Genomic DNA, 26,182 nt, shown 5'->3' on the forward strand with positions numbered 1-26,182 from the left:
TAAGCCAGGTCTTGAAGTATGGGTAGGAATTAGATCAAGGTTTGGGTATGGTGGAGAGTGTCCTCAGCAAAGGAACTAGCAGACAGAAGAATGGAGAGGATGTTCTGCGTGCAAAGGGAGGAAATAGAACATTCAGTATTTACAATAGGTCAGCTAGGCTGGAATGTAGAATTTGGGGTGGAGCAGGGGCCTGATTTTAAGGACATAAGATTGAAGCAGTTCTCCTCTACTAGCCATGAAAGTCACAAGTCAAGAAGAGGGAACACAAATGCTTATACACTATGATGTACACACTGGCCCCAAACCACCAGTACCCTTAGATGTACAAGGTGGTACTCATTAACTCTGAGGCATAGCTCCAAATCCTTTTAAATATAATGTGTGCCTCAGGTCTGGGGAGGTCAGATTTGCCTATAGGTAGTGTATACTTTTTTTTTTTTTTTACAAATAATTTATTGTCAAATTAGTTTCCACATAACACTCAGTGCTCATCCCCACAAGTGTCCTCCTCCATGCCCATCCCCCCTCCCCCCCACAACCATCAGTCCTCAGTTTTTGTCAGCATTCAAGAGTCTCTCATGGTTTGCCTCTCTCCCTTTCCCCCACCATTTCCGCCCTTCTTCTCCCCCTTGTTCCTCCGTCAAGTTCCTCCTAATCCTCCTATACGTGCAAACATATGATATTTGTCCTTCTCTGCCTGACTTATTTCGCTCAGCATAACACCCTCAAGGTCCATCCATGTTGCTACACATGGCCAGAGTGGCTAAAATGAGCAAATCAGAGAACTCTAGATGCTGGCAAGGATGTGGAGAAACGGGCACCCTCCTACACTGTTGGTGGGAATGGAAACTGGTACAGCCCCTCTGGAAAACAGTGTGGACGTTCCTCAGGAAACTAACAATAGGTAGTGTATACTTTTAAGGAAAATAACCTCATTAACAATTGAGAGAAATCACCCCTACTTCCTTCTTCCAGGTATTCTCTCTCTCTCTCTCTTTTTAAAATGTTTTATTTATTTTTTGAGAGAGAGAGAGAGACAGACAGACAGACAGAGTGAGCAGGGGAGGGTCAGAGAGAGAGGGAGATACAGAATCTGAAGACAGGCTCCAGGCTCTGAGCTGTCAGCACAGAGCCTGACAAAGGGCTCGAACCCATGAATCGCGAGATCATGACCTGAGCAGAAGTTAGACGCTTAACTGACTGACTCTCCAGGACCCCCCCCCCCACCAGGTATTCTTTCTCAAGGAAACTTAATCTATATTAGAATTATGTGTTCACATTCCTTTGTTTCTAATGGGAAATTGTCTTCCCAACATCCTGCTTAAAAAATAATATTTGTGCTGTATTAATCTATTTTCATGGCAGAAGATCATCTGTAAACATTCAATGGCCTATTGGTACACTACAGAGTAGTGCTGGTTTAAGGACCTCTTTAAACTCTATTGCTGGGATACCTGGGTGGCTTAGTCGGTTGTGCGTCTGACTTTGGCTCAAGTCATGATCTCATGGTTTGTGGGCTCAAGCCCCTCATTGGGCTCTGTGTTGACAGCTAACCCAGAGCCTGGAGCCTATTTCGGATTCTGTGTCTCCCTCTCTGACCCTCCCCTGTTCATGCTGTCTCTCTCTGTCTCTCTCAGTTTAAAAAAAAGTTTAAAAACCCTCTATTGCCAATAATACGTTATCTCAAGATAATAGTGGGTTTCAGTAGCTCAAGCTTATTACTTAAAAACATTTATTAAGAAGTAATTGAAATATAAGCTAGCTGGGCATCTGAGGAAATGTCAGCACAGTACCTTCCTTACTCTGAAAGACAAGTTTGTCTATCTCATGCCTCCCTGAATGGTTTCTAGAAAGGTTATTTATATGGCACCACCATGTTGAGAGACCACATATCTTACCAAGGTTAATATCAGTGATTGTGGAACTCCTTGTGGTGTAGTCTTTAATTTAACTAATCAAGTATGAGGAAGTACCAGGTACTACGTTAAGCACTAGGAATGCTGTGAATAAGATTTAGCTCTGTTCTTAAAAGTCATTTTATACATATAAAAATACAAAGTTTACATGATATAATATGACAAGTACTAATCTAGAAGTATGCATCATATCCATATCAGACTTGAGCATCAAGAGAGACCATCCCCAGACCCGGAGAAAAAGATAAACCAATTTGGTAATACATTTTTTCTCTCAAAGCTGGATGTGGGAGGGTTGAATCATTTTATATAGGTCACAAAAATATCTGATTAGCACAAACTTGTCTAGTGTTCATAATTCAAATGAGTGATAATGTTACTGGAATTACTAGTTCCCTTATCTTTTAAAACACCTCAGTCTCCCTAGTGAATGTTCTAAAAATGCAAATTATGTGATACCTGCTTAACTAGAATTATTTCTCTCTATTATGTAACATATCATAAAATATTTTTTAAGTCAAGTCACTACCTAAAGGTGATGGTATTTCTTTCTTTTTTTTTTTTTTTAAATTTTTAATGTTTTATTTACTTCTGAGAGAGAGAGGCATGAGCAGGGGAGGGTCAGAGAGAGAGGGAGACACAGAATCTGAAACAGGCTCCAGGCTCTGAGCTGTCTGTCAGGACAGAGCCCGACGCAGGGCTTGAACCCACAAACTGCGAGATCATGACCTGAGCTGAAGTTGGACGCTCAACCGAATGAGCCACCCAGGCGCCCCAAGGTGATTGTATTTCTAAGAATACTTACTGTGGCTATTACAATTTATACAGAATAAGATTCTTTTGAGACTCTGGAAGCTACAAAAAATATTTCTCTAAAACTTTGAAGCAATTTTTTGTTCTCTTTGAAGCAGAAAAGTTTTAATGTGAATCTGTGAGTTATGTGTCAGTGTAATTTGAATTTTTTAATCCATTATAGATAAATCACAATTCTTTTTTTTTTTTAATAGTTTATTGTCAAATTAGTTTCCACATAACACTCAGTGCTCATCCCCACAAGTGTCCTCCTCCATGCCCATCCCCCCCTCCCCCCACATCCATCAGTCCTCAGTTTTTGTCAGCATTCGAAAGACTCTCATGGTTTGCTTCTCTCCCTTTCCCCCACCATTTCCGCCCTTCTAAATCACAATTCTTAATCTGAACAATCTTCATATTGAAATAATTTAAAGGGATGTCATCTGTCTAGCCTGTGTTAGAACTCACAATTTCCAATTTACATGGAGAATTTCAGGCTTAGTATTTTCTAAACTTTTTCATGCAAGGATAACATCTGCTTCCATTGTCAGCCGTGCTGCTACTGTCACTTCTTTAACTCATTTTTTCTTCCCTAACTTTGTCAGCTCCATTAATCATATGGCATTGACACTGATTTTTATAGTAAACTAGTGAGATTGTTGGATATGGGAATTATATTTTATGTAAAAAATTAGTATCTTCCTATTTTTCACATGTAGAGGAAAAGAAATGATACTGGTTCCATGTATTTGAAATATATGTTAAAACATTCCAAATTAGTTTCAAATGAATTTCCTATTTATGACAGGATTAACTATACAGAAGGTCATAAATAATATAAAATGTTATATATTATTATATATTTCTTACATTTATTACATATTTTATAATATTAAGATATTTCAGGGCCACCTAGATGGTTCAGTTGGTTAAGCATCTGACTTTACCTCAGGTCATGATCTTGCAGTTTGTGAGTTCAAGCCCCATGTCAGCTCCATGCTGACAGCTCAGAGCCTGGAGCCTGCTTCAGATTCTGCGTCTCCTTTTCTCTGTGCCTCTTCCCAGCTAACACACACTCTCTCTCAAATATAAATATTAACAAAATTAAAAAAGAAAGATATGTCAAATCTCCTCACATGTTAGAAACAGGAAATAATTTTTGCCACTATAAATTTAGAAAAGCATCCTTATAGGTTTGAAGGTAGATAATACCCATTTTACCTATGAAGATTTGAACATCTCATTTCATTGTACTACCTTTAACTTATAGATAGAAATACTTCTAGTTTTGTCCCCAGATTTATTGAGATATAACTGACATATTGTATAAGTTTAAGGTGTATAGCATGTTGATTTGATACATTTATACACTGCAAAATGATTACCACCTATAGTGTTAGCTAACATCTCTAACACATCATATAATAACCATTTCCTTTTTGTGCTGAAAACATTCAAGATTTACTCAGCAGTTTTCAAGTATAATACAGAATTATAAGCTGTACTCACCACACTATATAATAGAATTTATCCATCTTTAATTGGAGGTTTGACCAATACTTCTAGTTTTTTTTTTTTTGTTTTGTTTTATTTCTAGCAGAGAGAGAGAGACAGCTTGAGCAGGGGAGGGTCAGAGAGAGAGGGAGATACAGATTCCGAAACAGGCTCTAGGCTCCGAGCTGGCAGTCAGCACAGAGCCCAACGTGGGGCTCAAACCCACGAACCACGAGATCATGACCTGAGCTGAAGTTGGACGCTTAACCGACTAAGCCACCCAGGTGCCCCATCCAATACTTCTAGTTTTTAAAGTGCTTTCCCATGTGTTTGATCTTCAAAAATCTCATTATATAAACATATATTATTTATAAGATATAACATATGTATTAACAAATATATAACATAAATAATGTGTAATAACATATACACATAAAATACATAACAACTAGAGAGAGTGAGAAATGTGGTTCAAAATCATCTTTTTTTTAATTTCTATTTTTTGAGAGAGTATATGCAAGGGCAAATGGGGGATGATAGAGGGAGAGGGAGGGGATCTTTTTATTTACTTTTATTTTAGAGAGAGAGGGAGAGAGAGAGAGAGAGAGAGAATCTCAAGCAGGTTCTATGCTCAGTGAGGAGCCTGATGTCAGGCTTGATCCCATGACCCTGGGATCATGACCTGAGCCAATATCAAGAGTGTGACGCCCAACTGACTGAGCCACCCAGGTGTCCTAAAAACCATCTTTGTTAGACAGAGAAAATGTAAAAAGTTTTAATCATCTACAGCCAGCCAGCAAACTATGGCCAAAACCACCTGTTTTTGAAAATAAAGTTTTATTAGAAGACAGCACTACATATTTTACATATTTACAATGTACAATATTTACATATTTCCTATGGCTGCTTTTGAGATACATGGCAGAATTGAATAATGACAGAGACCATTAGGCTCACAAAGCCTAAAACATTTACTACCTGGCCATTTACTACAAATCTGACTGTGTTCTATAGAAATTTGTCCTTAAAAACCATATTTAAGTAACTACTTTAAAACTGTTTTTCTTACTGATTATTTCAAATTAAATAGTATGTGGTACATTTTACATGAGAAATCTGCATAGCATGAGAGATGAAATCTAGAATTTCACAGCATTTAATGTTAATATCTTATTTTACAATATAGGAAGGAGCATTGTCAAAATATTCATGCTAACAGTAAAATAATTAGGGAAGTTTTAATTTATTAATAATGATGTGACTACCGTGTATGCAGAGATGTACAAAAATGTCTCCTCTTAAAATGGAACCAAGACAGGTCTAATTTAGTATAGCATACAATTCCATTCCTGCCAACAATAAGATTAGCTTGTACTTAGCTAGCTCTTAAAAGAAGCAAATACTATATAATTCTTACAGCCTTAAAATCTGTAGAAAGGCTTATTTAACCTTTTGAACATTATTTCCTATTAGGGAGTTTAGCTAACTTGAATTTAGCTCTTTCCTTTAAATGTTTTTTCACTGTTTTATTTATTTCTGAGAGAGAGAGAGACAGAGACAGAGAGAGAGACAGCGTGAGCAGGGGAAGGTCAGAGAGAGAGGGAGATACAGAATCTGAAACAGGCTCCAGGCTTTGAGCTGTCAGCACAGAGCCTGATGCGGGGCTCGAACCCACAAACCTGAGATCATTACCTGAGCCTAAGCCAGACGCTTAACCAACTGAGCCACCCAGGCGCCCCAGCTCTTTTCTTTAGAAACATCTTCAGACAAGATGTGCTATAATTCTATCATTTGTAATATAAAATTATACCAATGATGGTAGATTCTCACCAACTGAACATACAAATGAATTAAATATAGATTTTTCTGGAAGGCATTCATAACTTCAAACTATTGCCTTCCCTTTGTTTTCTACTCTTAAGATACTTAACTTTAGAGAAACTAAAATCCAGAATCCCCTTAATTATTGCTAGAAATTTTAGGGAAATTTAATTTGGAGAATAAAATAAAGAACTGACGTGGATAAATGAAACACATATATAAAGTTAGAGATTTGTTTTTAAATAAAGCTACATTTTAACTGTCAAGATGCTAGGCGTTTCATTTTTATTTTGATATATTTGAGCTATTGAAAAATGAGATCTTTTCCTCAAAGAACCCAAACTCAACATTCTTCTAAAAAGACATATGCGATGTTCAGTGTCTTTTGATGGCCATGTTATACTTCTTGTGGGCCTTAACCACAGTAACTTATGGGTGGCATCCAGGCTCAAAACAGATTCCTGTATCTTCTGAGCATTACTTTTATTTATTTATTTATTTTTGTATTTCAGACGTTTACTCATTTTTCCTTGTATCTTACAGTTTTATTAAACCAAATTAAAATACTGATGATCTCCTAAATCAAGGCATGAATACAGTTTGAAAGAAAATCTTACTTGACTTTCTTTAGTTTGGTGCTATTTTTCCTTCAAAGATTAGTCAATAGGGACAAAGTTGAATAGAGCCAAGTTAAAAAATCCTTGTGTATTTATCCAATTTCTTCTCCTGCTTGAACCTCGGTGATTTCAATTGCTTTCCAGTGAGTTCCCTTTAAGAAGAAACACAATGTCTTAATAGATATAAAAGGTCAATTGCTAAGTATTCCATACGTGTTAGATTTTTTTTTCTTATCTTACTTTTTTAGCCTTTTCTTCTACTTCAGGCTACCTCAAATCTCAAAATCACTATTCTCACCATTTCCAGACTTTTTATGCCTCCAATAATAGTGCTTTTAAAGCTGATTGATGTTGGTTCTGTAGCACAAGGGAAAGAAAATACGACTAGGAATCTCTCACAGCTTCTCCAGGCAAAAAAGTTCTCCTTTGATTTGTTTCAGAGCTTATTTAGTTTTTGATATTTTTTTAAGTGGTATGTTAAAGCACTTGCCTGTACCACTAAAATGATAATTACCTTAAGCTGCAGTTCCACATTATAGCCCTCATTAGTATGCAAGTTCCTGGGTATCAAAAGCAAAATCTTAGCGCTCAATTCCTATCTGGGTCAAGTAAATCTTGTGTAAAAGCACAACACAATTATTTATTGAATGAATAAAAATGTATGTGGACTGAGTGGCTCTTAAGTTAAATGTATTTAAATTTTTATGTAAGCTTTTAGTAATCAGGGTACTATGGTAAAAAACAAATTTTCAGTTAGTTGTCTAAAAATCCTTTTTTTTTGCAAAGTTTAATTCATTAGAAATAACTTTATTTAACAATAAATATTTCTAAAATTTTATGTGTATACACATATATACATACACATATACACATAGGTTAATTGGTTTTTTAATTGAAATTTTCATGTTACAAACCTCTTTTGTAAAATAAAACATTTTGGTAGAAGATAAGTGGCATCCAAAATTGTTTTGATTAAGCCAAACTGATAGGTAAGGGATTTTTATATTGATAGCTGAGTCAAGCTTATCTGATGGGGAAACCAGGAATTCTAAAAATATATATATACGGACAGCAGTTACATTTAAGTACTTCGCATTTAAAAGCAGCGACAGTTTATTAACAGGTTGCTGGGAACCAAGTAATACTTACTCTTTTGGTATTTTGTCTGACCTTTTCCATTTACAAATGGATCAGTCCCCAATAGAAATAGTTTTAAAATGTAGTTAAAATGAAAATTTCCAAGTTCACTAATATACTTTATTAGCTAGAATGATAGTACTCTTTAATGGTATTTGCCTGATACTGGGTTTGTGTATTTCTTCACATATTCTGTAAATGAACACCCACCAAAACAAATATTTTAATGATATTTATACCAAACTGTTTCTATGTAAGAACATTGTATTACACTGCTTGCTTCCTCGAAGGAATACAAAAGATTAGAAGTTGTGAATGTTGAATACAAACTTTGGTTTCTTTTTTTGAAATGCCACCTCAAACTAGAGTTTTCCATCTGAAATTTACTGATAATACAAGGTACTCACAAACCAGAAATCTAGATAAACCAAAGGAAAAAAATTGTTCAAATCTATAATCAACCCTCAATACTAAGTTTTACCAAACATCAACCAATTTTTTTTCCTAAGAAAGTGTCTAAAAATAATGACCCAATACAACAATAGAACACCAAAATAGGCATGAATTCATTTTCATTGGTTTTGAATGTTGCTTATATTATGAAGCTTTGTAATTTCTATGAATGCTCTCTGAAGATCAAGTTTATTGTTTTTACACTTGAGCAAAGAGACTTGCTCCAGTCTGAACAAAGAGAAGACAGCAGAGCCAAGGCCAGGGTTTCTGTAGTTTCTACAAAGGGCCTCCAGAATTCCTCCAAGAAGCCACAGGAACCATGGCGGGGACAGAAGGTGGAGTGGGGGGGCTGTGGAAAGTCTAGGTGGAGGGACACTTCATTCCCCTCACACACTGCACTGTCTTTAACAAGAGTTGTTCAGTTTGCATCTCATTGATATATTTGAAATTCTGGGTTAGAATGAGTTTGAAAAGAAAAAAAAAGCATTCTGTTCCTGAAAAATAAATTTGAAAACCACTGCATTACCCCATGCATGCTGGGAAGAAAACAGGGGGAATATCATGAGGACTCAAATTTGAAATGATATCACTGTTAGTACCTACCATGAGAAACACCTAGAAATTGTTATTTCAAAATAAGGCAAAAGAGGTCCCGAATGTAGATTTTGTACAAGTAAAACCCTTTTTATTTTTTTCTTTTAATTTTTTGTTAATGTTTGTTTTTGAGAGAAAGGGAGACAGAATGTGAGCAGGCAAGGGGCAGAGAGAGAGAGAGACAGAGAGAGAATCGGAAGTAGGCTCCAGGCTCTGAGCTGTCAGAGCAGAGCCTGATGTGGGGCTTGGACCATGTGAGATCATGACCTGAGGTGAAGTCAGACGCTTAACCAACTGAGCCGGCCAGGTGCCCTTGTTTATTCTTTTTTCTTGTACTTTGGTTATTGACCCAGTGTTTCTAGAAATTTGAATCACACAGAAATGAAAAGTGAATAAACAAAGTTTGGTAGAGGAACTTGAAATGTTTCAGAATAGAAGGACAGGTGGAGCATACAGAAAAGCACAATACTAAACTAACAGAAAGCAGAACAATGGAATGCTAAATGAACATGTTGAGAGTAAGAGAACCATTTGGGCAAAACAGTCAGGAAAAGCTTTCTGGAAACGAGGTGCTCAAGTAAGAGTAGAAGTAAAGGAAACTACATTTCTGGTGGAGTGACCAGAGCTGAAGGAGTGGGGTGGAAGCATGTTTATTGAAGAGGAAGAGAGATCTAAATGGAGAGGAGTGTTTATATCAGTGATACATAAGCTTGAGTTGGTAAAACGAGGTTATACTGAGAAGCCCTTTCAAGGCAATAGAGGAAGACATTGGATTTAAGGTATGCATGAGGGGCAATATGGTACTACCTTTGGTACTCAACAACAGAAGTGCTTTAGTGCTAGTAAGCTCGCAATGCGTTCTGAATTATTGAGGCACTTTTCTTTTATTATCCTAAATTACTGGTGGTGGAAAAAATTTAGGTGGTACTTCAAAAGATGCTAGATCGTTTTCATAGATTTAAAATTACATATGCAATAATGGATACACACATTTTAAACTCTTTTGCACTTGTGCTGGCTGGCAAAAAAAAAGCTTCAGAGGCATACACCATTACTTAATCTATCTCCTTCACATCAGATTTATATATTACATATCATTTTTAATTTTTATCATCCCCTTTTAAAGCATTTGAAAAATAAGACATTTTGTTTGATAATAAGTACTCTGAGTTTGGGAAACACTTGAAATAAAATAGTCTCTCCTAGGGTGGTGTAGAAATATATGGATACATTAGAAAAATAATGGACATTATTAGACAATTAAAATTGTAGGGTGGCTCAGTCGGTTGAGCGTCTGACTTTGGCTCAGGTCATGATATCATGGTTCATGGGTACAAGCCCCTCATTGGTCTCTGTGTTGACAGCTAACCCAGAGCTTGGAGCCTGTTTTGGATTTTGTGTCTCCCTCTCTCTCTGACCCTCCCCTATTCATGCTCTCTCTCTCTCTTTCTCTCTCTCAGAAATAAATAAAAAACTGGGGCACCTGGGTGGCTCAGTCGGTTAACCGTCTGACTTCGGCTCAGGTCATGATCTCACAGTTAGTTGGTTCGAGCCCTGCATCGGGCTCCGTGCTGACTGCCAGCTCAGAGCCTGGAGCCTGTTTCGGATTCTGTGTTTCCCTCTCTCTCTGACCCTCCCCTGTTCACGCTGTCTCTATCTCTCAAAAAATAAATAAAACATTACAAAAATTTTAAAAAAAGAAATAAATAAAAAACTTTAAGAAAAATAAAATAAAATAGAGAAAAAAACTTTAAGAAAATTTGAATTAAATGACCCTGGAGAAGTGTTTTTCTCAATTTATAGTTTTTATTTCTGTTTCTTCACTATGCAAGACACGAAGACAAAATTTTACCTAGTATAAAAAGTAAGCAATATAAAAAAGTAATCAATGGACTCGAAATATCCTTCCAAGTTCAAATCAATGAATGGTCTTTAGAAAGAGTGTATCATATGATTATTAGTTTTTGCCTAGAAAATATTAACCATTTGTTTTAAAAGTAATACATCCTGTATATACATAAAATAGGTCTCAAATGAAAATTATCTCACAAAAAAGAGTTTTAAACTCCTAAATATACTTTTTCAATCTCCAATGTCTTCAGACCACCCAACTAAAAATGTTACATGTTTCCTCCCCTCCTGTCTTTTTTTTTTTTCCCAAGCTCATTGTGGAGGTTTGTGGCTATGGGTGCATGCACATGCCATGGTTCTCCTTTCTAAAATCTGGTACAGGGGTGCCTGGGTAGCTCAGTGGGCTAAGTGTCTGCCTTCTGCTCAGGTTATGGTCTCAAGGTTCGTGAGTTCAAGCCCCACATCAGCCCTCTGCTGTCAGTGTAGAGGATACCCTGTGCTTTGGATACCCTGTACCCCCGTCTCTCTCTGCCCCTGGTCTCTCTCTCTCTCTCAAAAAAAAGGAAAAAAAAATGTTTAAAATCTGGTACAGAGAAGATTACTTTTTAAGGAGCAAATTTTTTCCCTTTTGGGAGTTACCTGGTGTTGCTGGATAAATACTGTGATATGCTTGTTTAGGGGTGTGCACGGAAATCTGTCAAAAGGTGTGCTTGAGGGAGAATAGTGGTAATTGGGCAGTATTTTTTAATGAATGGCTTTTATAACTGTAGTGTTTTTGTTTTTCTTAGAATGCAAGCTTGGAAAAAGAGCTGAATTGCATTTAAATAAGACTGTTAGGAAAGGAAGGAGAGAAGAGTAGCGAGAAGGATAGTTTCAGATCAGAACATAATTCTGAAGAGTACTGGTACACCAGATAATCTCGATTATAAACTTCGGCTAAACTCACTCCATTTCTCAGCTCTGAAAACTGACTTCACCTGCTCTGGTTTTCTGTGGCTAGATCTGTGCTGACCGGGGACATGGGGGAAAAAGCAAAGGCTTCTTGATCTAGTAATCTCTGGATTACTCGCAAGCATAAGTGTGCATATACTTATAGACATGTGCACACATTTGCAGACCTGTGGACACATGCACACAAATATATATCATCATGTAAAAATGTTCCTGTTAGCTTAAGCCATTTTTCCATTGACCAGGGGAGGCCAGTTCATGTAAAGATTACTTGAATCACTGTGGTTACACTAATAGTAAAAAATAGAATTTTAAGAACATTCACAAACTGATTTGGCCCTCTGATAAAGCCGTCAAAAACAGATGGAAAATGCTAACTTTTGGTGCTTCCAGCACCACACAGCCTGTGAATATAATCATTTAGAAGATTTCCATCATTTATTTTGCTTTCTTTTGCCTAACATTACTTTGTTCTTTGAGGATATTAAGCATAAAAGCTACATATTTATACGGATGAAGAACTCATTCTAATTTCTATTCGTAACTCAAGAAACATCACATCAAAGTTATTGTATTACTGTTTTTCATAGTGGTGTTATTATAAATATAATTCTGCTAATTCTTAAAACAAAGCCTGGGGTGCCTGGGTAGCTCAGTCGTTGAGCGTCTGACTTCAGCTTAGGTCAAGATCTCACAGTTTGTGGGTTTGAGCCCTTCGTCTCCCTCTCTCTCTGCCCCTCCCCCACTCATGCTTTGTCTCTCTCTCTCTCAAAGATAAACATTAAAAAAACAAACAACTACTGTCTAAAGAAGCCCTTTGTGACATAATTAATTTTAACACTGAATAATTTCTGTTATATGGCTTTATTGTTAGGTGTTTTACCAAGTAAGAAAATATCTGCCTATCTTTATTTCATATCTACATGTGTTCTATAATAACTAATATTTTCTAAACTAGAATAGATCTTAGAGATCATTTAATCCAGCTAAGCTGCAGAGAAAAACATCACATGTTACACATTTCATGAAAGTAATTTTTATTCAGTACTACATAAAGATGTAAAACTATGAATTCTGAAAACATAGACATATTTCATACTAAGGAATTTTCACAAAGAAACCTTTTGAAAATATCAATTAGAATTTGCAGGTTGATACTTAGGGATGAACAATACACGTACTGACTTGCTCAAAGACAAGGTTAACAAAACTGCATTAGTTAGGATGCCTTTGGCTGTAAATAACAGAAAATGCAATAAGAACTGGATTAACATTAAAGAAGATTTACTTGATACTAAAATGTTTTCAGTTAAGGTGGTCCCAGAGGTGGCTAATTCAGCAGCTCAATTACTTCATCAATGACTTTTCCATTTGTCATCCTGAGAATCTAGGGTTGTCAGATTGAATACAGGACATCAAGGTTAATTTGAATTTTAGTTAAATGATACAAGTCTCTTGTGATATTACTCATTATTTGAAATTTCAAATTTAACTGGATCCCTGCATTACTGTTTCCTAAATCTGGGACGCTTACCAGCATCTTGGTTTTTCTTTCTAGGCTAGTTCCATTAATGGTCCTAAAATGGCTGCCTTATCTTTTACTGTCATATGTAGATTCCAACATCTGGTGGCATAGTATGTTAGTAAGGGAGAAGGTGGAGGAGTGATGCTTTGGTAGGTAACTAACAATAGGTCTCCAAGGCAAATCTGAATTTTTGTTGATCAAAACATAGTTTCCTCTAATATTAAGTAGTTAATTATATCATAGTATGTAATTCAGCCTGCCTTCTGATTCAGGGATATAATTTTTTTTCTGTTAAATTTTTTTTGTTTTTGAGTTTCTTTGTTGGAATTGGGAAAGCCCCTATCACCGCATGTAAAATAACAAATAATATTTATTGAGTATCCTGAACCAAAGGAAAAATATGGCTCATTTGCACATTTCCCCTTCCCATGTTATTCCTAGGGCACATATAGGAGCTTCTCCATGGTCACAGTTGCTGGTTCTTTCCTCCTCCTTTATGTTAGTTGTTCACATTATGCATGGCTAAATTACACCTCAATTTCCTATGTTTTCTTCCTCTTTCCACTCTCCCACCTTTGAAAACTTAGAATATCCATGAGGCCGTATTTGTCCTTAAGTGATAATGGTTTTATGTGGGCTAGATAAACTAATCTGTGTTAATATTTACTTTACTAATGTGTTGGACCTCTGAGGTAATTTAAGTCCTTAATCATTTCAACAGTTCAACCTCTTTAAAAAAAAGCTCCTCAGGAATGCTGCCAGTTTAGGCAACCTAGTGACATGGCACTTTTGGCTTCCCTATCACACTCCCAGAGGCAGGTGGCTACAAGAAAGTTTGGCCTATATGACTCTGCCGCTTGGGATATTATGTCTGTCTGGTCTCACTTATGCCATCTTCCATTCCCACATCACACTCACATTGCAATCCACTGGTTTCTGCAGCCGTTTTCTCCACCCCATTTCCTGTCTCATCTTGAATGATTCATAAGTGACTTCAGTATTTATAGATGTGCTCCACCCAACACCCTAGACTCATCATTCCTTGACCTCTCCTTCTGCACAGGCCTTTAACTCCTTTGGACTTCAGTGATCTACTACCAGTGTCATCCCCTAGTGCTACCTAGTCATCCCCAGCAACCATTTACCCCCTTTAATTGTGCTTTACAATTTTACTGTCTTAGAGTTCCTGCTCTTTTCAATGATTCCTCTTTCTTATTTCTATCTAATTATTTGGCTTCAAAGGAACCTAAATGTTAAGAAGAAAGCAAAGATTCAGTCTCAGAACTCCTATATGACCTTACTTCTTTCCCTTCTGCCCTATGTGTTCCATCTAATCCTGTATCCTATGGCTCCTCTCATCAAATAATCCCTCAACTTCCATCACCCACAACCTCTGAGCTCCTATTCTAGATGGGTCTAAAATTTAGTCTTTTGAAAATTAACACCTATGTACCTAAACCTGATAAGAAAAATCATGCCATTGCCATTAATCAGCATTGTAAAGTGGTTAAGAGCATGGACCCTGGAGCTAGACCATGGATATTCAGTTCTAGGCTCCTCTACTTACTAGCTGGGTACCCTTAGAAAAACAGCATAACCAGTCTAAGTCTATGCCTCATTTTCTTCATCTGAAAAAAAGGGAATAGTAATCAAGCATATCTCATAGACATATTATGATAAATAAATGAGCTGATATTTATAAGGTGCTTAGAGGGGTATTTAATGGTTAAATACATATTTTACTTCTCCCATAGACTCTTGTTTCCATTTTTAATAATAGCTATTCCAAACCTTTGCTCTTTTAAATTTTCCAAATAGCTCATGATCCATTACTTCAGCAGATGACCTGGCCTAATTCTCTGAGTACAAATAGGACATTAGGTGTGAACTCCTTTAAATTATCTTCCCCTGAAAATGTAACTATATTGGTACATTGTATTTCTTTCCCATATAAAAAAAGAAATGACCTTTTAAAATAAATTTCCTTCCTTTCTCAAGATCATACCCCTTCAAATATCTAACCTTTTTTTATATTTATTTAACCTTTCTCTACTTGTTATTTTTTTTAATCAATACACATGATTTATTCCTCAAAAGAATAACCAGAAATCCTTCTTCAACTCTGTATTTCCTTTTAGCTATTTCATATTTTCAGCTTTTTCTTCATCAGATGTCTACATATACTGTTTCTATCTTTACATCTCTCATGACTATTCTTGAGAAATGACAGTAATTGTAAGAAGGTCTAATACTAAAATTAAGTAGAAATAAACTCAGGGGGGTCAAAACTTTTGAACTTGGCTTTTCCCCAACTAAGTCCAGACATAATTATGATTTGAAAAGGCCATGTGTTTATATGATGGTTTTCTTGCTCTTTTGTTCTATATTAACCAATTTATTGTTATAGTTTGACTACTCCTGCTATTTCCTGTTTCTATCTCCTGAAAAGAATGAGCCCCACACAGTCCCACTACAATCAGGTTTCACTCTCTGCCATTCCACCATAGTTATTGTCAAGGGCAGCAATAACATGTATACTGCAAGATCCAGAGGTCAATTCTCAGTTTTCATCTTAATCAACTTCTCAGAAAGTTGGTAGGCTTGATCATTTCCTCCTTTTTAAAACCTTTTTGTTTCAGTGGACTTCAGGATACCACTTCTCTTATTTCTTTTCCTACTTTGCTAGTCATGCTAGATGATCTTTCTTAGCTTCCTTTGCTGTATTCTTCTTCTTTATCTGCCTTGAAAATGTGGAGTACCCCAAGCACTATCCTTGGACATCTCTTCTAACAATTCTTCACCAATTCCCCCCTGGTGGCCCCAACTAGTTTTTAGTTTAAGATGCTATCTATAGGCTGAGGACTCTTAAATTCATATTTCAGTCCAGATTTTTCCTCTATATTCATATATCTAAATGCCTACTCAACATACTCCCTTGGAAGTCTAACAGGCCTTTCAAACAATATATTCAGCAAACTTTCATTTGTCCCTAAACTCCTCCACTCTTAGAGTTCTCCATCTCAGTCAGGGAGAGTGTGTAAACTTAATAAAGGGGAATTCTCAAGAACACAACAATAAAGCTGGTAAAAGAATAAAACCCAGTGAAGGAGACTGAGAAGTAGGAGAATAGGAAAATATAAGATCAAGAAAGAAATGAGAGGAATAGTCAATCCTGCAAAAGCTGTAAGGATAACTATAAAATGAGAGCTGAAAAGGATCTAGCAGATTTGGCATTTTGGAAGTCACTGATGACTACTGCTTTGGTAGGTTTGGAATATTTGACTTGGGAAATAGAAAGATGGCTGTCTAGTATTAGGGATTCAATACACACACACACACACACACACACACACACACACACACACACACACACCCTACAATATTTAAGCCAAACTTTCATCCGGAGTTCCAGTTCTGTACTGTATTTCTATATGCTTGGGGCTACATCTCCATCAGTATGAATTGGAAGTACCTTATATCTAACATGTCCTATAATGAACTCATGTCCTTTCCTCTTGTTTTCCTTACTTCCAAACAAATTAGTACCAAATACCCAATTCTCCTAAATTTTCTATTATGTTGAATGACACCAATACCTACCCATGCAACTACAGTAGAAAACAAACCTTGAAGATCATTCTATTTCTTCCTTCCCACCCATTTCTAGTTTGTCAAATCTGATTGCAGCCCCTATTTCCACCAGTCTAACTTGAATTTTTATTAACTTCCCTGTACCTAGGCCCCATATGAATAAGCCTCCTAATTGGCTTCCTTGCCTAACAACTTCTATGCCTGACTTTCTGCTATATAGTTACTAGTTATCTTTCAATAAAGCACTTTAGTTAAAAACTGAAAGTTGATTTCAACTTCTATTCTAAGATTGCAATAATATAGTCTTAAAATAGCACACCAAGGCCTTTGAAATTTGGCTCTCACCATTCCAACCTCACTTTATGATACTTTCTCACTTGCCTTAACATAATAAAATTGAAGTACACATTGTGAGGGGTCATGCAAATATTTCCCATACTTCTCCTATCTCTGGAATAAATAGCGAGAGTTTTCAAAGTTCATACAATTTTTTTCTCCCTCAATTGTAAATACAATTTCAAAAAGTTTGGAAAATAAAAGAAAAAAGCCTTAATACTGTCATGGTAATAGAACATCTTTGTTTCCTTCCTAGCATCCCTCTATGGATATACATATTTGTATAATAAATAAAATTTTGCCAAAATATTCTTATACATTTAGCTATACCTTGTCATGGTGCAGAACAGGGATATCAAAAGTTATAAGATGTTATTTAGAGAAAAAAATGGAAGAAAAGAAGAAAAAGGGTGGGGACAAATTAGAGCTATGAATAAGGTTTAGGATGCATACCATGATGACCTACTCATCCACCATGGGTGAGCCACACATTTGGCTCTCAGTTTTTTACTAACCAATGTTAAAAACAGAAACTTTGTTAGTTATCCAAGTTCCAGTGCCCATGAGATTAAAATAAAATGTCCCAGTAATTTCAACTCATCTTCGAACAAATATAAAAAGATTTCTTCTGAGGTTTTCCTAAAGAGAATGCAGGGTGATGTGCTTAACAAGTTCTAGGAAGACTCCTTTTTAGAAGTAGCACATCTCATTTCACATCATCGCATATATCGAGAATTAATATAGGCAGATGCTACTTTACAAATCAGAGTGATTTTTGTAAAAATCATCTTTTTAGAAATCATTTGATAATATCAAAGCACTCAGCTCTTTGCTGGTCTGCTTTAAATCATGGCTAAATATTACTATATTGAAATGCTCATATATAGTATATATTAGTCACAGTAATGGTTGGATTTTTTAATGTTTATTTATTTTTGAGAGAGAGAAAGTGTATACATTCAGGTACATAGGGGCAAGGTGGAGTGAGGAACAGAGGATCTGAAGGAGGGTCCCTGCTGACAGCAGCCAGCCCAATGTGGGGCTTGAACTCACAAACTCACTGTGAGATCATGACCTGAGCAGAAGTCAGATGCTCAACACACTGAACCACCCACGTGCCCCAATAATGGTTGAATTTTACCCTTCACAAAATCTTTCTGAATATTGTTTCTCTTCAAAATAGAATTTTTAATAGTTCTAAGGTGAAAAGTGAAATCTTAAAAACTTGAGGTCTCCTATTGGGCAATTAAGGCTTACTTGGAAGACCATAGTTTAGGTTGAGAAGCAAAAATTCTTCTTGATCGTGTGTATGATTCCTCTTGAGAAAGTTCTCTGAGTACAAGACTGTGGCTGGGCCAGGGATGCTATAATCTTGGGCTTTTGTATGTAACAGGGAATATGATGTTATCCCAGAAGGACTCAAAAATTTACTGATACTTTAAGAAGCCTAGATACTAAAGTCTTTGTTCTTATATTCTCTGAGTTTTTCAGAACATTTGATAAGATAAAAGCAGTTTTTCTACCTTTGCCGTTATCAATGTTTGTAGGGGTTTTGAGATATGGATTCTTGTCCCTAATTAATTCTGTCACTAACTAAATGGCTGACCTTGAACAGTCTAATAAAATTTCCAAGCTCTTTTTCACTCCCTTTGTAAAATGAGGGAGTTGTTGTAGGTAACTGCCTCTGTAGGATTCCTTCCAGTTATGAGTCACACTGACCCTCTGCCCACTTCTGTAAGTGAAGAATTTCCTTAGTCTGAGGGGAGTAAGTGATTTCTAACGTTTCTTTAACAGTGGACCTGGAGTACCAGACAGTCCCACATTTTAGGTGAGAGCGTAGGCTTTGCAGTGGAAATCCTGGTTCCATTCTACCACTTACTAGTACATAGCCTTGGGCAAGTTTAATCTCTTCAGAAGCTCAGTGTTCCTAACTATAAAGTGAGAATACTACAAATGCTTTTTTTTTTTTAATTTTTTTTAATGTTTACTTTTGAAAGAGAGAGAGAGAGGGAGACACAGAATCTGAAACAGGCTCCAGGCTCCCAGCTGTCAGCCCAGAGCCCGACGCGGGGCTTGAGCCCACGAACTATGAGATCATGACCTGAGCCAAAGTTGGACGCTTAACTGACTGAGCCACCCAGGTGCCCCTACAAATTCTTTTATAGTTGTTGTATTAAATGAGACACTGTAAATCCAGCCCTTAAGTAGAGTGTCTGGCACAAGGCAAGTACTCAATCAAATGTATCCGTTTTTCACATTGTTATTGTCTTGGGTCCACTGAAATAATAGCTCTTCTAATAGCATTTCTCCAAATTGAATATCCAGCACTATTATAATTACAGTTTTTAAAGGTTTTAAGGTGCCAACTTGGCTGACTAGTAAAAAAATTGAAAAGATACAGGAGCAGGGGATTTTTAAAAAATTAACCAAAACAACCTGTGTGTTGACCTTTACCCTGTAGTTCTTTTATTTAATAACAGTCTATTAATAAACATAACTTTAAGCTGTGTGAGTTAGTGCTAATGTAATCCAGGCCAAATATGCTACCTTTCTTGTCTGCTCCAAAGAAATTTTAATGGAAACTTGGTTCACCTTTCTGTTTGATTTGAAACAAGATTGTGGGCAAGTTCTTAGATTTGGGTTCCCATCAATAGATAAGTAGTCACTTTAACTTTTGATCATTTGTAGATTATATTTAAATGTAACTAAATGTGATAAAATCATTCTTAGATGATTGAGGTAAGCTTTGAAGGCTGTATAAGTACTTATCTTCTAATTTAAAAACAATTGCCTCACCATAAAAGAAAAGGAAAAAAGTTCCCCAAATGTGGGAAAGCAGAGTTCTTGGCGATGCTCTTAAACTACAGCAGGAAATATGTGTTTGTTTATTATGACCCTGGTGCTTTCACAGGCCAGATGAACTTTCAAACACAGAGTTTTCATTCTGTTTAACCAACAATCGTCACCCGACTTGTGGAAACCGATAATTTTTGCAGGGAGTTCAAGAACATATGCATAATTCCATCGGGTAGAACCTGACTTGTCCCCACAGCTTGCAGACAGACCCTCTGTGAACAAATCTAACTGAAGGGCTGCCAATGGGGTGTATCAATTACCACAAAGTAATTTGCCGGATCACCCTGTGTTAAAGGTGGATTTTATGAACTATCAAATTTTATAGCAAAGGAATTTTGAATTATCATTATATGTTTAAGAATCTTTGTTGATTCCAGGTTTCTCCTCATTCATGAGATGTGAGCCTCACCTAATATGTACCAAGTTGTGGAAGAATAGTTACTTATATTTCTGCTAGAAAGCTCTCTGCAGGATAAAGAGTGAGTAATATGTTATATAGATAGAGAAAGAAGAATCTACACTGATTCATAAATCTTGAATACCTGAATGTTAAATATCTAAAATGTATCAAGCCATTGAATAGAGTTTTATTATATTAATTAAATTTCCAAAGTTTCTTAGGAACTAGTTTATTATTTTCTGTCTCCATAGCTCTATTTCCTTTAATATTTCATTGTTTAATTAACTCCCATGGAACTTCACTTATTTTAAAAGCAATTTTAAAGGATTGTACACTGAATTTATATATAACTTTCTAAAAATTGCCCATAATTATTATTAATTTGTCAAAGTTTACTTAATTAGAATAAAGAGATTAGTCCATAGATGCGTTGTATAGCTTCTGAATTAGAGAATGACAAAAAGGGGGACTTAAAACTGATGCCAAGACAGAGGGATCTGCTGGTTCTGCTCAATATCACAGTGGTGGTTCATATGAAGTGTCCTGGTTTTGATGTCCTACCTGCTCAATCTTGTACTTTTTGGTTTGGGATAGTAAGAGAAATTGGTAGAGTGGAATATAAGGAATAGACAAAAATGGTTTAGCAAAATCCTGTCTGAGTCTGGCAGAAACCCTGCTCTCTCTCCATTTTGTCCACCCTCAAACTTGCCAAGCCTTGTTCACTTTGGCTTTATTTTAAAAATGCATTTCTGGTGAGTGAGGAAAGGTTTTGTACTGTGTTTTCAATGACTCACCCAAAATAACTCCATTGAACTTGTAAATGGTCCTGTTCTGAATGCAGATTGTGTTTGTTCTGAGATGGGCATGAAGGAGCTGCAGAAAGGAGATTAGAGAAGGGAAATGTGGTGGGAGAGGCAGGGCAGTTTATATTTATTCAAGTTCAGGCACACATCAGAATTATTTTTAAAAAACACATTTTGTGTGTGTGTGTGTGTGTGTGTGTGTGTGCGCGTGCACGCGGGTGTGTGTATGTTAAAGATGGTTGTCTATAAGTCGGTACCATAAAGCTTGTAAAGATACATCAGAATTAGATATGGTTCATCTAGTCACCAACCTCTTTCTTTCGATTCTCATAAAATGTGGAAGGAAGATTTACCTGTGAATATATAATTTCCAAATATATGCATTGCGAAACTTTTTAAAGCGCTAAATGGCTTCAAATAGAAAATAATCATATATGTAACACAAGCTAGAAATTAATCTTAAAATAGGAGGAAAATCTCTATCAATACATTGATCACATAATAGGACAGTGTTAAAACTAGGAAATGCAATAATGACATCCTATTGTGTATTGCATAAAAATGTCTAATATCAAGTAGCACTGATTATTAAATATCAATAGATATACTTCTTCAAAAGGCTTTTATGATTCAAAATGTCAGAGACCTTTATAAACAATATTTCAGGGCAGGACTGAAAAGAAAAAAAAGAACTGACCTAAACTTTCATGAATTCATGAAACAGACCAAATAAAGCTTATTCTGTTATATAATCTTACTTCAGTCAATTGTTAATGAAGAATAGATGGGCTATTCTTACCTGTTGCTCAGAAACACCAAAGAATTCAGCCACTGAAAAGAAAACAAGCTATCTACAAGGTTTTACCATGGTGAGGGTAAATTTAGCATTATGTGGCAAAAAGAAATGGCGATCTGAGGACAGTGAAATGGATGCTAAAATGACAAGTCTTCAACATGCACAAAATCAGAAAGTACGTATACTTACCAAGATTTTGTAAATAATCTTCAAGGCAAAGTTCCAGTGGCATTAACACCTGCTTCTCCTTCTGGTGTGTACTTGAGAAAATAAGGGAAATCAAAATAGCAGATTTTTATGCTATATTAATGCTTACTTATGACGACAATGAACTGGTATAATAATCCTTCAATTTTTGCTAATGTGGAAAAACCCTGAGAATAATAGGTTCAAGTTATAGACTATATAAATGAATTTTACTACTTTAAAATATACACAACTAGGGGCGCCTGGGTGGCTTAGTCGGTTAAGCGTCCGACTTTCGCTTGGGTCATGATCTCGCGGTTCGTGGGTTCGAGCCCCGCGTCGGGCTCTGTGCTGACTGCCAGCTCAGAGCCTGGAGCCTATTTCAGAGTCTGTGTCTCCCTCTTTCTCTGACCCTCCCCTGCTCACGCTGTCTCTCCCTCTCCAAGAAATAAAATAAATAAATAAATAAAATATACACAACTAGAAATACTTTACTGATTAATAATGACTTAAATACAGAAAAAAAACTTAAATCAGACTAACCATAGTTCATTTATATGATTTGTAAATAATACTTTGAAAATTTTCTAAGAATTCATTTGTTCAGTAATATTTTCCATTCATCTTCTTTTATCTTAGTGGAAATTACTCCACTAAGTATCCCTGGAAATATTAATAGCTATACTGAGTGAGCCCAAAAGATTTCACATTGAAATGAAATTTAGAAATACCAGGCTAAACAAAGTTAAACAGTTGTCTTTTTTTTTTCCCCTAATGAATCTTGAGAACTTCTCAAGTCTCTTACTGCGTCATTGTGACTGGGTTGGGTGGGAGCGGTGAGAATATAACATACAGTATTTTCCAAACTTATTTCATACAGAATTTGGTTCTCCAGGCACTCCTATTGAATATACAATGCTGCTTTGTTTATTTAATCTGCAAGTCTACTTAGCTTACACCTCCCAACTTCCTTTTGTCTTAATAAGGGGTGGAAATTAGGTAAACTGCGATGCTACCACTTTCTGATCATAGTCTGCATCATTAAGATTTTGATGCATAAAATACAATTTTGATGCATAAAATACAATTTTGATTACATAACTATTATTGAACAGACAATGCAATAACTAGAACAAAATGCTTTAGCTTACCCAAAAATAAATCTTGCTTAGTAATCTTGAGGCATGTGTTAAGGTCTGGAAAAGCAAAAAATAACTAAAGTAATTAAACTGAGCATAATCAGTTTCATTTCTAGAGATAAGCTTTTCCATTTAAAAGTGTCTAACCAGAGTAGGTTTTCTGTCCTAGCCTGAATTTATGCCATTTTTAAAATTCATCTGCATACTCATGAAGATAGATGTCACTTAACAGTAAAAGAATAGTCCTTCTATTATAACATTGATTTTTGCCTTCTACAGTATAACAATTCCAGCAGCTATCCTAAATACCTACTTCCATGTGATTCCATGTGATGCTCACATCAGTTTGGGAAGGTAGTTATCATGATTGCTATTTCACAGATAAGGAATGTGATGGCCAATGATATTATCCGTTTTTGCCTTAGGCCATAAAACTAGAAGGATACAGAAACAGATTTCAAACTTCATTCTGACACTCAAGACACTACTGTTTCCACTACAACTTGCTGGATGGAATTATCCATATCGAATATAAATTTATTTATTTCTCTACCTTGCAAGTATCAGTGAACCAGACATTGCTCCTTATGCAAAGGTTCTGTAATGTGAATCTGCCATTGGTCTGTGATACAGTACTTATTGGGAAAAAAATCCCTGAAGAAGTAAATAGACTCTCCTCATGTATGATACGGCATTCCTTACTGAATAAAGGAAACACCTTGGGCATTTTTCAATATCTCAAAGTTGAGAATACAATTAAAACTCTTCCCATTTCAAAGCAGCTTGCTCTTTCCAGGATTTCCTTCCCTACTACTTCAGTACTCTCAACATATCACATTAAAAATGATCATGTAGAAGAAAACATGCATTTGTGTTAAGGGATTTAAAGCGATTTCTGTATTCTATTCTAATGTTACCTGCTGGCATTTCTCCCCCCTTTCCTTATAGCTTGACTCTGGTGGTTGACTTTTATTTTTATTACTAAAATGTTTATTATGTATTTAGAGAGAGCAGGGGAGGGATACACAGAGAAAGAGAGAGAGAGAGAATCCTAAGCAGGCTCTGCACTGCCAGTGTGGAGCCCAACATGGGGCTCAACTCACCGAACTCACCATCTGTGAGATCATGATCTGAGTCAAAATCAAGAGACCAAAGCTTAACCGACTGAGCCACCCAGATGACCCTGGCTTTTAAATATAAAAAATTTGGCACTCCGTGCACCAAATTCTCAAAAATTCTTTGTCTAAATGTATTTAGACAACAAAACTAAATGAAAAATAATTGGCCTTAGAGAAATGACGTAAAGCCAATACTTCATCCATTTGTCTGTCCATGCGGAAGAATATAAAAAACAGAACATTTACCTCAAGAAAAGTCATTGGTTCTCTGTATAAAAGTGTAAGGGCTACAAGAGGAGTACAGAATGATGTTCTTTAATCTTTCACTGTTTACAATCCAATCTGGCTGGGAAGTCAAACATACTCTCAAAGGCCAGTTATAATATTTACTGCACAGTTCAGTCTCAAAATAAGTGATCTAGACATTCAGTTGTGAATCAGCGAATCATGGGAGAGATGTGACCAGAAGTGGTGGGAAGGTATGGTTGAGGAAAAGTTCTGGCTCAGATGAATCTTGAAATTCCTGAAGGTATTGGACAGAAAAGAACAGCATGTGGAGATAATGGAGTTGAAGCCAGGAGCCCCAGATGAGTAGGGTGGAGTCTGTTAGGGCCCTGAATGAAACTATGAAGACAGTTTATTTTGTTCTGTGTGGCTTTTGCCCACCCCTTCCAGTGCTTCCTCTCCAGCTACTGCCTGTCTCTCTCTCTCTCTCTCTGTCTCTCTCTCTCTCCCCTTTCCTACAGGCAGCTAGGCTCTAGCCTATTCTGAAGGGCCATTAAACTGTTAGCTGCATTTTGCTATAGGACTCTTGAAGGCTGAAAAGTCTTTAAGATTCAAGAAAGAATAATAATGAAATTTCAAGCTAGTGAGATTCTAGTATCACTGTTCTAGCCNAGAATATAATGGTGGTTCTGGAAAGTTAGTCTGGATTTTGGATAGGATTTTGTAGGTATTGATAAACTGTCAGAAGTTTGTGTGTGATTTTCAACAGGACTTTATAGTTTTTATACTAATGAGATTAAAAAGGAGGTAGAATGCCCAAATACATTTTTAAAATAGTTCTGAACCTTGACATCAACCTCTTTCAACTATCCGAGTCCAACATCAATGTGGATTTCCATATTAAACATTCTTTCTCAATTCATTTTCATACCTAACACAACGACAGTAACTAACTTTCGTAAAGCACGAAAGTAGCACTTCACGAAGTTTGATCTTTTCCAGTTTTGACATTTTGACAAATACCAATTAGGCGCCTCTTTCTTTCATCTTCATCCTCAAGTCCTCGGACTTCGCGAACAGTAACAACTCGGCGAGCCGTAGCCGACACTTGTTTTGACGCGGTAAAGAGGGGCACTTGGTCTTTCCACATTTGTGTGTGTGTGTGAGAGAGAGAGAAAGAGAGAGAGAGGGAGAGAGAGACAGAAGTTGACAGGAAACAAAGATCGCTACCAAACAAACAACCAAACAAATCTCGCCCGATCCGCGGGCCACCGCAGGGGAACCCGGCGCCCCACTCCNCGACTAGGGCAGCGGAGCCCCCGGTGCGGCCATGGACCGGTCCCTGGTGGCGTCGGCGGAGGCGGAGGAGGAACTGGAGTGGCAAGTGGCGAGTCGCAGGAGGAAGGCCTGGGCCAAGTGCCGCGGCTCCTGGCAGGCGTCGGAAACGGAGGACCTGTCCACAGAAGCGACGACGCAGGACGAAGACGACGACGACGAGGAGGACCTCCCGGGAGCGAAGCTGCCGGCGGCCCCGGGGAGAGGTCTGTACGCTCGGTCGAGCCGCGGTGGGCTGGGGACTCG

The 26,182-nt window shown here is 36.8% G+C and overlaps 1 protein-coding gene and 1 long non-coding RNA gene across 6 annotated transcripts in view; one reads left to right on the top strand and one right to left on the bottom strand.

Moving 5' to 3' along the window:
- Positions 1-6,567: 6,567 nt before the first annotated feature.
- Positions 6,568-25,896, bottom strand: LOC144241713 (uncharacterized). Of its 2 annotated transcripts, none has more exons than XR_013338167.1 (5): positions 25,625-25,896; positions 23,271-23,315; positions 22,123-22,193; positions 21,129-21,207; positions 6,568-6,792 (listed from the first exon to the last, which is right to left on the bottom strand). It is a non-coding gene; the product is annotated as an uncharacterized LOC144241713 (long non-coding RNA). The 2 variants fall into 2 exon arrangements; XR_013338168.1 differs by lacking the exon at positions 6,568-6,792 and adding an exon at positions 12,920-13,013.
- The window catches only part of ITPRID2 (ITPR interacting domain containing 2), a 37,411-nt gene continuing 37,125 nt past the window's right edge, over positions 25,897-26,182 (top strand). For all 4 annotated transcript variants that reach the window (XM_077776319.1, XM_077776316.1, XM_077776317.1 and 1 more), the window contains exon 1: positions 25,897-26,142. In XM_077776319.1, the coding sequence (XP_077632445.1) occupies positions 25,932-26,142 (211 nt within the window). In that variant the 5' untranslated portion in view covers positions 25,897-25,931. The remainder of the gene's footprint in view (positions 26,143-26,182) is intronic.

This window comes from Crocuta crocuta, unplaced genomic scaffold (assembly GCF_008692635.1).
Source record: "Crocuta crocuta isolate KB4526 unplaced genomic scaffold, BGI_CrCroc_1.0 scaffold17, whole genome shotgun sequence".
Taxonomy (NCBI): domain Eukaryota; kingdom Metazoa; phylum Chordata; class Mammalia; order Carnivora; family Hyaenidae; genus Crocuta; species Crocuta crocuta.